At 38.2% G+C, this 14,202-nt stretch overlaps 1 protein-coding gene across 9 annotated transcripts in view; it reads right to left on the bottom strand.

The window, feature by feature from the left end:
- Nucleotides 1–14,202, bottom strand: part of SLC26A7 (solute carrier family 26 member 7) — a 132,451-nt gene that overhangs the window by 107,224 nt on the left and 11,025 nt on the right. For 5 of the 9 annotated variants that reach the window (XM_039526128.1, XM_039526131.1, XM_039526132.1 and 2 more), the window contains exons 2-3: nt 5,760–5,870; nt 2,482–2,654 (exon numbers count right to left, since the gene is read on the bottom strand). In XM_039526128.1, the coding sequence (XP_039382062.1) occupies nt 2,482–2,654; nt 5,760–5,870 (284 nt within the window). Of the gene's footprint in view, nt 1–2,481; nt 2,655–4,727; nt 4,842–5,759; nt 5,871–13,704; nt 13,991–14,202 lie in introns of those variants that run through there. The other 4 variants (XM_039526135.1, XM_039526134.1, XM_039526136.1 and 1 more) reach the window with 4 other exon arrangements.

Here is a 14,202-nt window from a genome sequence, read left to right as displayed (position 1 = left end):
AGATCACATTAATAAATGAGTAGTACAGCTCATAGAGAACCATTATAAAATACACAACTTGTATACCAAGATTTATGAATATGAGAGCTAGGTTACATCTGTTACAATGTTAATCCAGGTAGTTATGAAATATTAGGAAAGAAGTTAGTGCCCATCAACAGGAACTGATTTTCAAACAATGCCACAACCATTTTAGATTTTAAAGACTAAAATACTTCCATTGGAAAAATGCAGATTTTTTCATTCAAGAAAAACAAAACACAATCCAAACCTTGAAGCAATTTATCTGTATCTCATCCACTAACAAATACTTATTCAGATAACAGATTACTTATTCCTACACAGAGAATGGCAAATTAAATTTGTATCTTAGAGTGCAAGCATATGATAGAGGCTATCAAATATACTCATATAAACCAACACAGAAAAAAATCACGTGAGAAGTATAGAGGGAGTAGAACTGCTAGAAAAGGTAGTAAAAAAATTACATAGGAACATTTCAAAATGTTTAATTGGTTTTTCGAATTTTTGACAAAATGTTTCAACGGTCGAAAAATTTCAACCAGCTCTATTATTAGTCAAACCCGTCAGAATTTTTTTTTAAATCTGTGTTGAAAATTTTCAGGGCCCTTTCTCTCTCAAAAATCAAATTTTCAATAAAACATTTAATCAGCTAAATCATTTTTCAACTAAAAATTTAATTGAAAACTCAATTTGGAAAAATTGTACTTCTACAATGAGAGAGTTGTTGCTTAGGAGGCTCAACACTCAGGTGGGAACCAGAATCCTGCATCCTAATCTAGGCTTTCACACTCTCCATGGTTTCAAGTAAAGTCTGCACTAGAGCTGGGTGGGAAATAGGATTCCTATTCAGTGAAAATTTTCAAGAGTTTTAAAATTTTCCCATATTGAATCAGGATAAAAAGTCTAAATTTTGAAAATATTGACAAACCAAATGAACAGATTTTTTGGGATCAAGTCAATCGAAACATTTTGTCAAAATAATTCTGTAACATTTCATTTTGATTGTGAGCTTTCTCTCTTAAAAAAAACAAAACAATAAAAAAACTTTTTAGCCTCTTAGCTTAAATTTCTAAACAACAGGTCATTTCAAACTAGAAAACTGAAAAATTGTGTTTCAACAACTTCAAATCTTTTTTCTTTACTCTTTTTTGAGTTAGGAAATTAATCAAAATCAACCCCGTTTCATGAAGAGTTTTGACAAACTGGCATTTTTTGACATTTTTTTCTAGCTCCATTTTTCCATCTTTGAAATGTGGGCAGAAATATCTCTACCTCACACAAAGGAGGGTGCTGCAGAGATTAATAAGTTAATATTTAAAGATGAAAGGTGCTATTATAAATGTGAATGTATTTGGAAAAAGTATTTTTATTCAGTATTTCATCATATATCCTGAAAAGAATGAAAGAGAAGGCATGATTATCTTGCTAATGGGGAACATAGGCAAAGATGTTTTTTATTTAATCTCTTGCAGAAACAAGTATGGAACTAAAGTGGTTTTGGGATAAAGATCAACTGATCGTATGAGAAGGTAAATAACATTTTGATCTAAAAATCATTAAAAATAATAATAATAAAACTTAATATGCTATTAGTTTTCTTTTGGGTTGAATGGTTTGTCTGAACAAAAGGTAAATAAGATTATCATTCAGTTTGTTAAATGCTTTGATGATGAAAAGCACTATACACATGAAACCCATTGGAAACCTGTGTATAACAGGTCTCCCACTGTGCCAATACACAGAGGATATGAGTAAAAGCTGTAGCAACTCATGCTTTTAATTCTGGTGGTCCCCAGTACAAACCTTGGTGTATCAGCCAAAATGGCAGCTCTCACACAAGCACATACACCTTCCACTGAAGCATCTGGTACTGGCCACTGTCAGACGCAGGATAGATATGGCAATTCCTATGTCAGTAAGTGCTAAGTATTACTATAATTAATAATAATAAAAGTTGTTGTGGGCTATCTGCATAAGGCAAATAAAAGTAAAAATAGAAGAGGATGTACCCATTAGGCCCTGTTCTTGGCTCTAGTGAAGTCATATGCAAAACTCCCATTTACTTTATTGGGAGATGGATTTGTCCCTTCATGGCCACCATAGCACAAGCATAATTAAGAACTGATTGTTTGTCTTGACATAAAATGAGATAGGACATGGCTTTGGCACCCCCAAAAATGCAGGAGTCATTTAAATCATATTTGCAGACTCCTAAGCACTGGACAAATATAGAGCCAAATTTGTAAAAAAAAAAAAAAAATTAAAAAAAAGTAAAAATATGGTAGAACCCTACTCAACAGCCTACTGGCCAAGGTTCAAAGAGCTGGACTTGTTATGAAATAAAACTAAGTCATGTTTTCATTACCAAAGTCATAGCTGTGACAGACAAAGGCTTAGCTATAGTGTACTTCTCACATATGTTAAAATAAACGTTCATTGACTATTTAGACTACCTACTTGAATAATTCCTCCTAAAAATGAAACTGCTGCAGCCACTCCAATCCTCTGCATTTCAAACTCCGATAAACCTAAGACTCCCGAATTATTGCTTGTAGTGAAATTGTTGCTTGCTGGAGAAACAAGACGTTCAACTGCATTGGCAGATATCAAGGAAGTTAAAGCAAAAGTTCCTGGAAAAGAAAAGTCACATATCAGTTACCAATAAGTAGCTCAATATTTGTTAGAGTCACTAATGTTAATTTTTCAAAGTACGGCCTCTATCCATGAATGTGAAACTTTGCACACTCACTTCAGGTATGTTTTTTAAAGCACTTTCACTTGTTGGGTGCAAATTTCTAAGTCTAAGATGGCATATGAGCAGATAAACTGAGTGCAAATAGTTTTTTGTGTGTAAGTTCTCTTCTGTGTGCCTGAAAATAATGGTGCTCAAAAAATTTACAAGCAAATAATGTGCACACAGACAAACAGAGGCTGAGTTGAAGCACTTTTGAAATTTTTAATCACATTCAGCTAAAGAAGGATAATTCAGTATGTTAAAGGCATTAAAGCATCATGGAAAACTTTGAACAACATCCTGTTTGGAAAAAGTTTTGCATATTTTAGCTCCACCTGAAATCATAATTTCTATTTGTAAAAAGGTCCCAATCCTGCATCCTTTACTTAAACAGAGTTTCACTGACTTTACAGAAGTTAGCAGAGGGGATGGAGATCGTCACCTCTGAGTAAAGGATATATGAGGCATTGGCATCTGGGGAGCTGTAGTACATGATTTAACCGTGATTCAGGAAAGCATCCTTATTTGGGATGGGAATTAAGCACGTTTAACTTTAAACAATGAATCTTCAGCACATGCTTATGTGCTTTCCTGAATCAGGGCCTTTGGGATTATGGGATATCTGCAACAGTGGCATACTTCTGCTGAAATGATTAACATGAAAATACATTGTGTTCACATTTATAATATTTTCTTCACAACCACGAGGGACAGAAACATTTCTGTATGAAAGCTTAGATTGTGAAGCACAATTCTGTGGCAAGGGCTGGAGTCCAAAAGGTGGATTCTACAGCAAATCCAAAACCATAGAATTGTAGGATACAGGGCCATGAGTATATGCCACAAATCCTGGGCTGAATGACATTTGCTCCATTTCACCCCATGGATACTGTGTCTATCCTGAAGTCCTGCCCTTTGTCCATTTCACCACCTTCATGCTACATAACAAGAGTTTATTACCACCAGGTATTTTTTCTGCATATTAAGGGTGCAATGTAAGATGATGAGTGAGGTACTTTTTTCCTTTAGTGAGCTTTAGTTTAAAAATCAACTGTTCACGGAGAAATCTGTAAACATTGTCTATTTTGAAATAGTTTTCCTCATATTTTCACCTTTTTTTAATGAAAAAGGGAAATTCTAATGAGAGAAGACAAATAAAGGAACTATAAGGCTATATAGCAACCTACCTTTACCCTAGCTCCTTCCACAGAATTATTCTCCAGAATCTAAGCTTTCATTTAAAAGAAAGTTTCTCACTCTCCTATGAAGTGAGTATGCTGATCATTTTAGCAGAAGCATCCATGTAATGTATTTGTCCCACAATCCCAAACTGCCTCCCCAGGTATCAAAGGCCCCAGAGATTTCCTCCCTGACAATTTCTGTGTGCATAACACAAGGGATACTGTAACAATGGTGTTATTCATGTGAATAGTTCATTGATTAAAACAACTTTTTTTTCAAAAATAAGCTTCTGCAGAATTTCTAGTTTGATACATCAGAGCAACAAAACCCAAGGACCTTGACACAGAATTCATGTCCTGTTTGCTGTAAATTATCTGGAGGTTTGACAATATAACATACATATATTGGGATACAAAATCTATGTACTTTGGAATGTATATTGGTTTCCCAGTAGACCACACAGCTCTTATGGAGCTGTTAACAGTATTACTAAACACAGATTTTGGCACACATATCAATTTCAAAACCATATAGTTACTCAAAAGAAAGTGTTTGCTTCTTAGAAAACATATTAGCCAGAGGGGAGATGTATGCAGTTGAGCTATGTGAATCTTGCAGGGTGTGCTTTGCGTGTGGTTGCCAATTTCCAAGAACCATCTCCCCTCCTCTCAAAAGGCTCCCACCGCCACTCCCCTTCCCCTAAGGTGCAGGATACCCCTTTCACATTTTATCTTTGGTTGATTCAGGAGAGGGGCTACTACCCTGCATTCAAGCTCATTGTACTCACCTGCTAGAACCAAGTGCCTGTCTCTATACTTCCCCTAGTCTTCTAGGGTCACTGGGAGGTCACTATTCCCACAGAGCAGTTTCTTGATAGTCTAACCTGATGAATACAATTGCCTTCCTCAGTTCATAACAGCCTTTCTTAGGGAAAAAAGCAGTCAATAATCTAGCAGGAGCTCATAAACGCTTCTTGCCCCTGTGGGTAGCTCTGCTCATAGCAGTGGTGAGGAGGCCACATAATCACTAGCATGGCAGCTAGGGAACTCCTAGTGGTTCCTTAGCTTCTACAGTGGAAGTGATGGGGCATCTGCACCCTTCAGCTCAATAGAAGCAGCTGATCATGAGTAATCCCAATTCTACTGAAGTATTTGGAGTAGGGAGAGAGTATTTTTTTGGTGAGAAGTACTGGGGTTGTGTTTTAGCAATGTGAGAAATAATGAGGTTTTTCTATAGTTTACGAACAGTCAAACTTTTAGTTGTTCTTGTTTATATTTTAAAAGGCTCTCTTTAGCTGAGCTCTTGTCTGTTAAAGTTTTAGCTTCAAGCAAATTTATATAGTAAAGTGCATAAGCCCCTGATAAGCTGTATTTATAAACGAAATATTGAGTATTCAGTTATACTGGTAGGAATAGCAAAGAATCCTGTGGCACCTTATTAACAGACAGTTTTTTTTTGCATGAGCTTCGTGGGTGAATACACTTCTTGGATGATTCTTTGGCTTGCATCCATCCGAAGAGTGTGTATTCAACTCTCATGCTCAAAACTGTTAATAAATATCTTTGCTGCCACAAATCTGCTGCTTTAGAGACTAACACTACACCTCTACCTGACTGGTAGGAATGGCGCCAGTATAATCTTAAGAAGGCTTTTCTTCTTCTTGAAAACACTTTTCTTAAGCAGAAAAAGATGTAGCTGTAAAGAAAAGGCACAAAGAAATGTAAACAGGGAGATCACCAGTTGCTGAGGAAGCTCCTCATTTCACACACCACATTCAGCAACTTGCAGGATGGGAGCCTAAATGTTTCCAGATACTTACCTGTTGCAACATGGCGTCCCATTCCAAACACAGCATAAATGATGACAGGAAAGAGAGAGCCATATAAACCAAACACTGGATGGACTGAAGACAGAACAGCAAAGGCCAGCCCTATAGAGAAGGATAATGGGAATTAGTAAACAATACATTAAGAACATAAGAACGGCCATACTGGGTCAGACCAAAGGTCTATCAAGCCCAGTATCCTGTCGTCTGACAGTGGCCAATGGCAGTTGCCCCAAAGGGAATGAACAGACAGGTTATCATCAAGTGATCCATGCCCTGTCACCAAATCCCAGCTTTTGGCAAACAGAGGCTAGGGACACCATTCCTGTCCATCCTGGCTAATAGCCATTGATGGACCTATCGTCCATGAATCTATCTAGCTCCCTTTTGAACCCCATTATAGTATTTGCTTTCACAACACCCTCTGGCAAGGCGTTCTAGAGGCTGACAGGGCATTGCATAAAAAATACTTTCTTGTGTTTCTTTTAAACCTGCTATCTATTAATTTCATTTGGTGGCCCCTTGTTCTTGTATTATGAGAAGTAAATAACACTTCCTTATTTACTTTGTCTATACCACTCATGATTTTATAGACCTCTTTCATATCCTCCCTTAGTCACCTCTTTTACAAGCTGAAAAGTTCCAGTCTTATTAATCTCTCCTCATATGGAAGTCATTCTATACCCCTAACCATTTTTGTTGCCCTTTTCTGAACTTTTTCCAATTCCAATATATCTTTTTTGAGACGGAGCGACCACATCTGCACGCAATATTCAAGGTGTGGGCGTACCATGGATTTATATAGAGGCAATATGATATTTTCTGTCTTATTATCTATCTCTTTCTTAATGATTCCCAACATTCTTTTCACTTTTTTGACTGCCACTGCACATTGAGTGGATGATTTCAGAGAACTATCGACAATGACTCCAAGATCTCTTTCTTGAGCGGTAACAGCTAATTTAGACCCCATCATTGTATATATATATATAGTTAGGACTATGTTTTCCAATGTACATTGCTTTGCATTTATCAACATTAAATTTCATCTGCCATTTTGTTGCCCAGTCACCCAGTTTTGTGAGATCCTTCTGTAGCTCTTCACAGTCTGCGTGGGACTTAACAATCTTGAGTAGTTTTGCATCATCTGCAAATTTTGCCACCTCACTGTTTACCCCTTTTTCCAGATCACTTATGAATATGTAAAATAGGACTGGGCCCAGTACAGATCCCTAGGGGACACCACTAGTTAACCCTTTCCATTCTGAAAATTTACCATTTATTCCTACCCTTTGTTTCCTATCTTTTAACCAATTACCAATCCATGAGAGAACCTTCCCTCTTATCCCATGACTGCTTATTTTGCTTAAGAGCCTTTGGTTAGGGACCTTGTCAAAGGCTTTCTGAAAATCTAAATACACTATATCCCCTGGATCTCCTTTGTCCACATGCTTGTTGACCCCCTCAAAGAATTCTAGTAGATTGGTGAGGCATGATTTCCCTCTACAAAAACCATATTGACTATTTCCCAACAAATTATGTTCATTTATGTGTCTGACAATTTTGTTCTTTACAATAGTTTCAACCAATTTGCTGGTACTGAAGTGAGGCTTACTGGCCTGTAGTTGCCAGGGTCACCTCTGCAGCACTTTTTAAAAATTGGCATCACATTAGCTATCCTCTAGTCATTTGGTACAGAAGCTGATTTAAATGATAGGTTACAGATGACAGTTAGTAGTCCTGCAATTTCACATTTGAGTTCCTTCAGGACTCTTGCGTGAATACCATCAGGTCCTGGAGACTTATTACTGTTTAGTTTATCAATTTGTTCCAAAACCTCCTCTAATGACACCTCAATTTGGGACAGTTCCTCAGATCTGTCACCCAAAAAGAATGGCTCGGGTTTGGGAATCTCCCTCACATCCTCAATAGTGAAGATTGATGCAAAGAATTCATTTAGTTTCTCCATAATGGCCTTATCGTCTTTGAGTGCGCCTTTAGCACCTTGATCATCCAGTGGTCCCACTGGTTGGTTAGCAGGCTTTCTGCTTCTGATGTATTTAAAAAAAATTGCTATTACTTTTGGAGTCTTTGGCTAGCTGTTCTTCAAATTCTTTTTTGGTCTTTCTAATTATATTTCTACACTTAATTTGCCAGAGTTTATGCTCTTTTCTCTTTTCCTCAGTAGGATATAACTTCCACTTTTTAAAGGATATCTTTTTGCCTCCCACTGCTTCTTTTACTTTGTTGTTTAACCACAGCAGCTCTTTTTTGGTTCTCTTACTATGTTTTTTTAAATTAGGGTATACATTTAAGTTGAGCCTCTATTATGGTGTCTTTAAAAAGTTTCCACGCAGTTTGCAGGGATTTTTACTTTGGGTACTGTACTTTTTAATTTCTGTTTCACTAACCTCCTAATCTTTGTGTAGTTCCCCTTTCTGGAATTAAATGGTACAGTGTTGGGCCGCTGTGGAGTTTCCCCCGCCACAGGGATGTTATATTTAATTATATTATGGTCACTATTACCAAGTGGTCCAGCTATATTCACCTCTTGGACCTGATCCTGTGCTCCACTTAGGACTAAATCAAGAATTGCCTCTCTTCTTGTGGTTTTCCAGGAGTAGCTGCTCCAACTTTATCTCAGCATCCCTTCCTGAGGTGATATGTACCCAGTCAATATGGGGACAGTTGAAATCCCCCATTATTATTATTGAGTTTTTTATTTTAATAGCCTCTCTAATTTCCCTGAGCATTTCAGAGTCACTAACACCATCCTGGTCAGGTGGTCTGTAACATAGCCTTTCTGCTATATTCTTATTTTTCAAGCATGGAATTACTACTATCCATAGAGATTATATAGTACAATTTAGTTCATTTAAGCTTTTTACTTCACTTCATTTGATTCTATGCTTTCTGTCACACATAGTCCCACTCCCCCACCAGCATAAACTGTTCTGTCCTTCGGATATATTTTGTACCCTGGCATACTGTGTCCCATTGATTATCCTCATTCCACCAGGTTTCTGTGATGCCTATTATATCAATATTCTCATTTAATACTAAGCACTTTAGTTCACCCATCTTATTATTTAGACTTCTAGCATTGGTATATAAGCATTTTAATCCTTTGCACCAACATATCAAATTACTTTACATTTGGTTTTGGTGGGGGTAAAGTCCACAGATTTAACAGCAGGATTAAAACTACCTGCAATGATAATTACACCTATAAAAAGCTAAGGCATAAACCAACCACTAAGCAATGGGGTTTGGAGGAATCTTCTGTTGTGGGTGGATTTTTCCATAATTATCTATTAATAATATCTAGTTCTTATTTAGCACTTTTCATCCATAGATCTCAAAGCACTTTACAAAGGAGGTCAGTATCATTATCCCCATTTTACAGATAGGGAAATGGAGGCACAAAGAAGGGACATGACTTGCCCAAGGTCACTAAGTAGGCCAGCAGCAGAGCTGGGAATGGAATCCATGTCTCCTGAGTCCTCATCCAGCACCTTCCTCTAAGGCATCTGGGATTAGTCGCTGGCAGAGATAGGATACTGGATTATATAGATCAGGGATCAGCAACCTTTCAGAAGTGGTGTGCTGAGTCTTCATTTATTCACTCTAATTTAAGGTTTTGCATGCCAATCAGGGCCGGCTCCAGCTTTCTGCCGCCCCAAGCAGCAAAGAAAGAAAAGAAAAGAAAAGAAAAGAAAAGAAAAGAAAAAAGCCGATTGGCGGCACTTCGGCGGGAGCTCAATATCGCACCACTTCAGTCTTCCGTGGCAATTCGGAAGCGGGTCCTTAACTCCCTCTCTTCCTCTTTGGCGGCACTTCGGCGGCAGCTTAAAGAGGATGAAAGGGACTGAGGGACCCGCTGCTGAATTCCCGCCGAAGACCCGGAGGTGCCACCCCGATACTGGACGGAGTGCCGCCCCTTGGGGTGTATTGGCCACCCCGAGCACCTGCTTCCTTCAATGGTGCCTGGAGCCGGCCCTTGTGCCAATAATACATTTAATGTTTTTAAAAGGTCTCTTTCTATAAGTCTATAATATATAACTAAACTATTGTTATAGGTAAAGTAAATAAGGTTTTTAAAATGTTTAAGAAGCTTCATTTAAAATTAAATTAAAATGCAGAGCCCCCACCGGACTAGTGGCCAGGATCCGGACAGTGTGAGTGCCACTGAAAATCAGCTCGCATGCCACCTTCGGCACGTGTGCCATAGGTTACCTACCCCGATATAGATCATTGATCTCATATAGCAATTCCTATGTCCATGTCGGGGACAGTGAGACAGGATTCTCAGCCCAAAGTCCACAAAAAAGAGAAGGCACAAGGTGAAAAGAAACACACCAGAAACTCCAGAAGAGGCAGAAGGAGAGGAATGCTTGCCCTGCCTAAAGGGGCAGGCAGGAAGAGGGGAGCATGGGGAAAGAGGAGAGGACTACCTAAGTCTGATCTACGCAGCACAATTATTTCAATTAGGGGGGTGATTTTTTTAATCAAGATAGTTATACCAGTACAACTCCTACTGCCTATGGAGTTCTGCTGGTATAAAGGTGCTTTATGTAGGTATAGCTTATCCCCTTTTCCTGTTTGGGAATTAGCTACACCAGTATAACTTCATCCACTCTAGGGGAGTTGTACTGGTTAAACTAGACCTCTACAGTCAAAGTGGTACAACTTTTATGTGTAGATAAACTCTGAGGAAATAGACAAAGGACCCCTTACTGAATCGCTAGAACCAGGGGTCCATTTTCTAAGTAGTGTGTGTGAAATGGGTCCATAAATCCTGGCTAAGGTGAACTGCAAAACTTCGTACGTTTAAGATCCAATATCATTAAACAGTATGTACGTACAAAATAGACAATTACAAATATAAAACATTTACATTTAAAAACAAAATAGTAACACTTCAGTGAATGGAGTGCACACTCTGAACTACATTGGTAACTACTCGACACTGCTCTACAGAATTTAGTTCTCGTGTATTGTTTTCGGTGTCTGTGATCAGTTCCTTCCTGCAGGGGAAGTACAGAACGCGGCCTGTTATTTATATCAGAATAACTTTCAAATATACATTTTAATGTATAAAGACAGGTGGAGGTAGTCTTTGTGTTGTTTTTCAGTCTGCACTTACAGATTTGGGATGTTAACCAGTTTTAAGATTAAATAAAATGTGTGAAGTTTACCTTTAATAGGTATTCACATGCTTAAATTAATAGATTTTAAGTACTCAGTTCAAGAGGGATTAACTGAGGAATTGTAATGGCTAGTGGAGAGTACTGTAATGACCCTCAAGCCAAATTAAGAAATTTCCTGCTGTAGGATGTTTACTTATTTGCTACTCACAGCTACTAATCAATAAGGGATTAAATACAGTATTACTTTGTTTCCTCTTAGCTCTAATGGGGGAAATGAGGCTTTAGCTACTGGGAAGTAAGCTGTCACTATCTAGTTATAAATGTCAGACTTACCAGATTCTCACCCCTCTGCAAGCGTTTACTTTGTTTTTCAGTTTCCAAAAATGGTTTGAATCTGAGACTTGTGACTAATGTGGCCAGACTGTGTTTGGTCCAGCACACATGAACAAGATGTGTCCAGGGCACAAGAAGTCCTCGGTGCTTAGCATTCAGAGAAAACGAGAGCCATAACCCATCCCCTCCTCACTGCCCAATAGAGCTGGCCCACACAAACAGAGTCCACACTGAACACTGGAAATGGTGTGGCAGGGGCCACTTTGACCCACACATCCCCAGTGTCCCTGGAGGAATTCCACCTATTTTAGGGAGCTGCTGCTGGGCAGTGCATTTTCATACCCTATATGTAGGGGCACAATCTAGGTATAATTCAGCCCATCTTGTTTTATTTTTAAACTCTGTCCTCTTATGTCCATTTAGTTTCCAGAAGTAGTTTCTCATTCCTTCTATGTTACCTAGAAAACAATGAGACAGTGCTGTCTAGTGGTTAGGACAGGTCACCAGGACTCAGAAATCCTAGATTCTATTCCTAGCTCTACCACTGATTTTGTATGGTTTCAGACAAACTGCACATTTCAGTTTACCCATCTATGCAATGGGTATCATCAGAAGGGTGTCATAAAACTTAATAAAATCCCTCTTAAGCATGAAGTCCTCGGGTGTAAGGTATTATAAAAATTCAAACCATTTTATTAACAAACAGAGCAGAGGGTGGTTTGATTTCGCTCACTGATTTTAGTTTTTCAGGTTCAACTTTGTTACAATACATTCGTGGGGTTCAAAAAGTAGTCAAAAGGCAGGAAACAGATGGTAATAATACTACTGTATTGCACTTCTTCACACTGAAAAGTAATTAAGAATGGAGATGCCAGCTCTTCCTTATTTTTAAGGAAGGAGAACCCCACTGGCGGTGAAAGTAAGGCTTTCAAGAAAGAATGGCTATTCCAATGTAAAGAACTGCAAACAAGAAATGAACAATAGGTTCAGATATTATATATAAATACTGTGGTGGCATGCTTTAGTTAACTCACTATCAGAAGATAACATTATGTGCCACAGTTTCTTTTAAAATGGAGCTCTCTGGCTATCACTGGGCTTCGTGACACATCACATGCTACACTGTGTATGCTACACTGGCCAAGCTGGCGACATGTGGCACCACTGCAGGTAGATGGCAAACGCAGATAGCTATAGAATAATGAACTTGGGTACAAACAAGAAAAGCTAATAAGTTCTGTATCTTAACTTGCTGACTTGGGAATTACTATTGAATGTGCCAGTTTGAAACTACAACTTTGACAGTAACGAAGTGTCACCAAAGAAGCAAATTAGGGTCAGATTAGTCAGAATTACAGTTAAATTCCCACATCTGGATATATACATCTGAACGCATGGCTATCCAGATGGAAAGGCTACACCATATCTTTTTGGCACCATGGTATATAAGATAAAAATATTATCCCAGAACAAGAAAAACAAGAAGTATCTCAGGTCTACAATTAATCTTGTGACTTTTGCAAATATCTCACAATCCACTATTCTCAATGCAAAATTAAATAAATCTTGCCTGAAGTCCTGTACACTCAAAGAACTTCCTTGTTGGGAACCAGATGGGCATTAAAATTGTGCTTGTTGATTTCAAACATCTTTCCATTGTTCAAATCTGGATGCCCTAATGAGATGTCCAAATCCCATATCTGGGGCACTCAAATAAGCACTAATAAATCTGCCCTTCAATATGGTAACATACAACTCCTCCTGAGTTGCACACACATATCCAAGGACAGAATTTGGCCCTTAGACACGTGAAATGCCTTAGTATAGACAAAATGACATACTTTAAGTGTCCACATTTGAAAATGGGCCCCCACAGTGAAATACTCATTTCTCTAATACAATGCAAAAACATAAACATTAGAGAGGTTGTGGAAGCTCCTTCACCGGAGGTTTTCAAAAGGAGGCTGGATAGCCATCGGTCTTGGAGGGTTTAGCCACAACAAATCCTGCACCTTGGCAGGGGGTTAGACTAGATGACCCTTTCTGTCCCTTCTAACCCTATGATTCTATAACATTTCATCATTTCATCACCCCAGTGCAGAGGACAAATATAAAGCCCTCTATGTCTCTTAAACTGTACTTAAGCCCTTTAAACAGAGCTCAAGAGAAGAATAGGGGTTAGTGTGGCTCTTCTGCACTAAGGTGAATTTCACCCTGAATACAGGCCTCTTGATTTTAACTTTAAAACCTTCCTCTTGAAGCAAGGCTGGAAACCAAGGATTGTCATTAATATTTGGACATAGCATTCTAACGTAAATTAAGGCTATAAAAATAAAACATAGAAAAACTATGAGCACACTGTTAATAATTAGAGTTACAATATCCACCCAGCAGCATTATGACTAATATACAAATGAATTAACTCTCCCAGTGAGCAACTTTACATAACAACTTACCATGAATGGCCCAAATAAAAATGGAAAAACTCCAGAAAATCCTCCCAAACCCAAATCATACCTTCATCCTTCCCAAAATGAACCCTACCAAGTCAATGGTTTTTGCAGTATCCTGGGAAGATCATTAGGTTTGGGCAGATCTGGGCCAAGTTGGGGAGCAATTTAGAATCTGCACTAGTTCTCTACTTTGTCTTCATTTTTCCATCAACATTTGTCTTGTTCATCAGCAGAGCTACTCCTTTATATTACTGATCATACAAGCCTGTGATTTCCAAGCAAAAAATGTGGATTTTTGTCTTGATGATGACACAGTTAACTGTTGACTCTGGTTCTATAATATGTTACCATGGATTGTTATGACAACAATGGTAATATTTTCTATTGTAACTAAGTCACAAGGCCCACTTTGTGGTATTCTATTGTTTGTCACACATCTCTAAGGCAGTGAATGTAAGTTGATTAAAATTTATACAATGGAACAGAAACCAAACCAAAATT

The sequence above is a fragment of the Mauremys reevesii genome, linkage group 2, assembly GCF_016161935.1.
Source record: "Mauremys reevesii isolate NIE-2019 linkage group 2, ASM1616193v1, whole genome shotgun sequence".
Taxonomy (NCBI): domain Eukaryota; kingdom Metazoa; phylum Chordata; order Testudines; family Geoemydidae; genus Mauremys; species Mauremys reevesii.
Note: the sequence above shows the minus strand (reverse complement) of the source record. Positions and strands in the feature narration are given on the sequence as shown.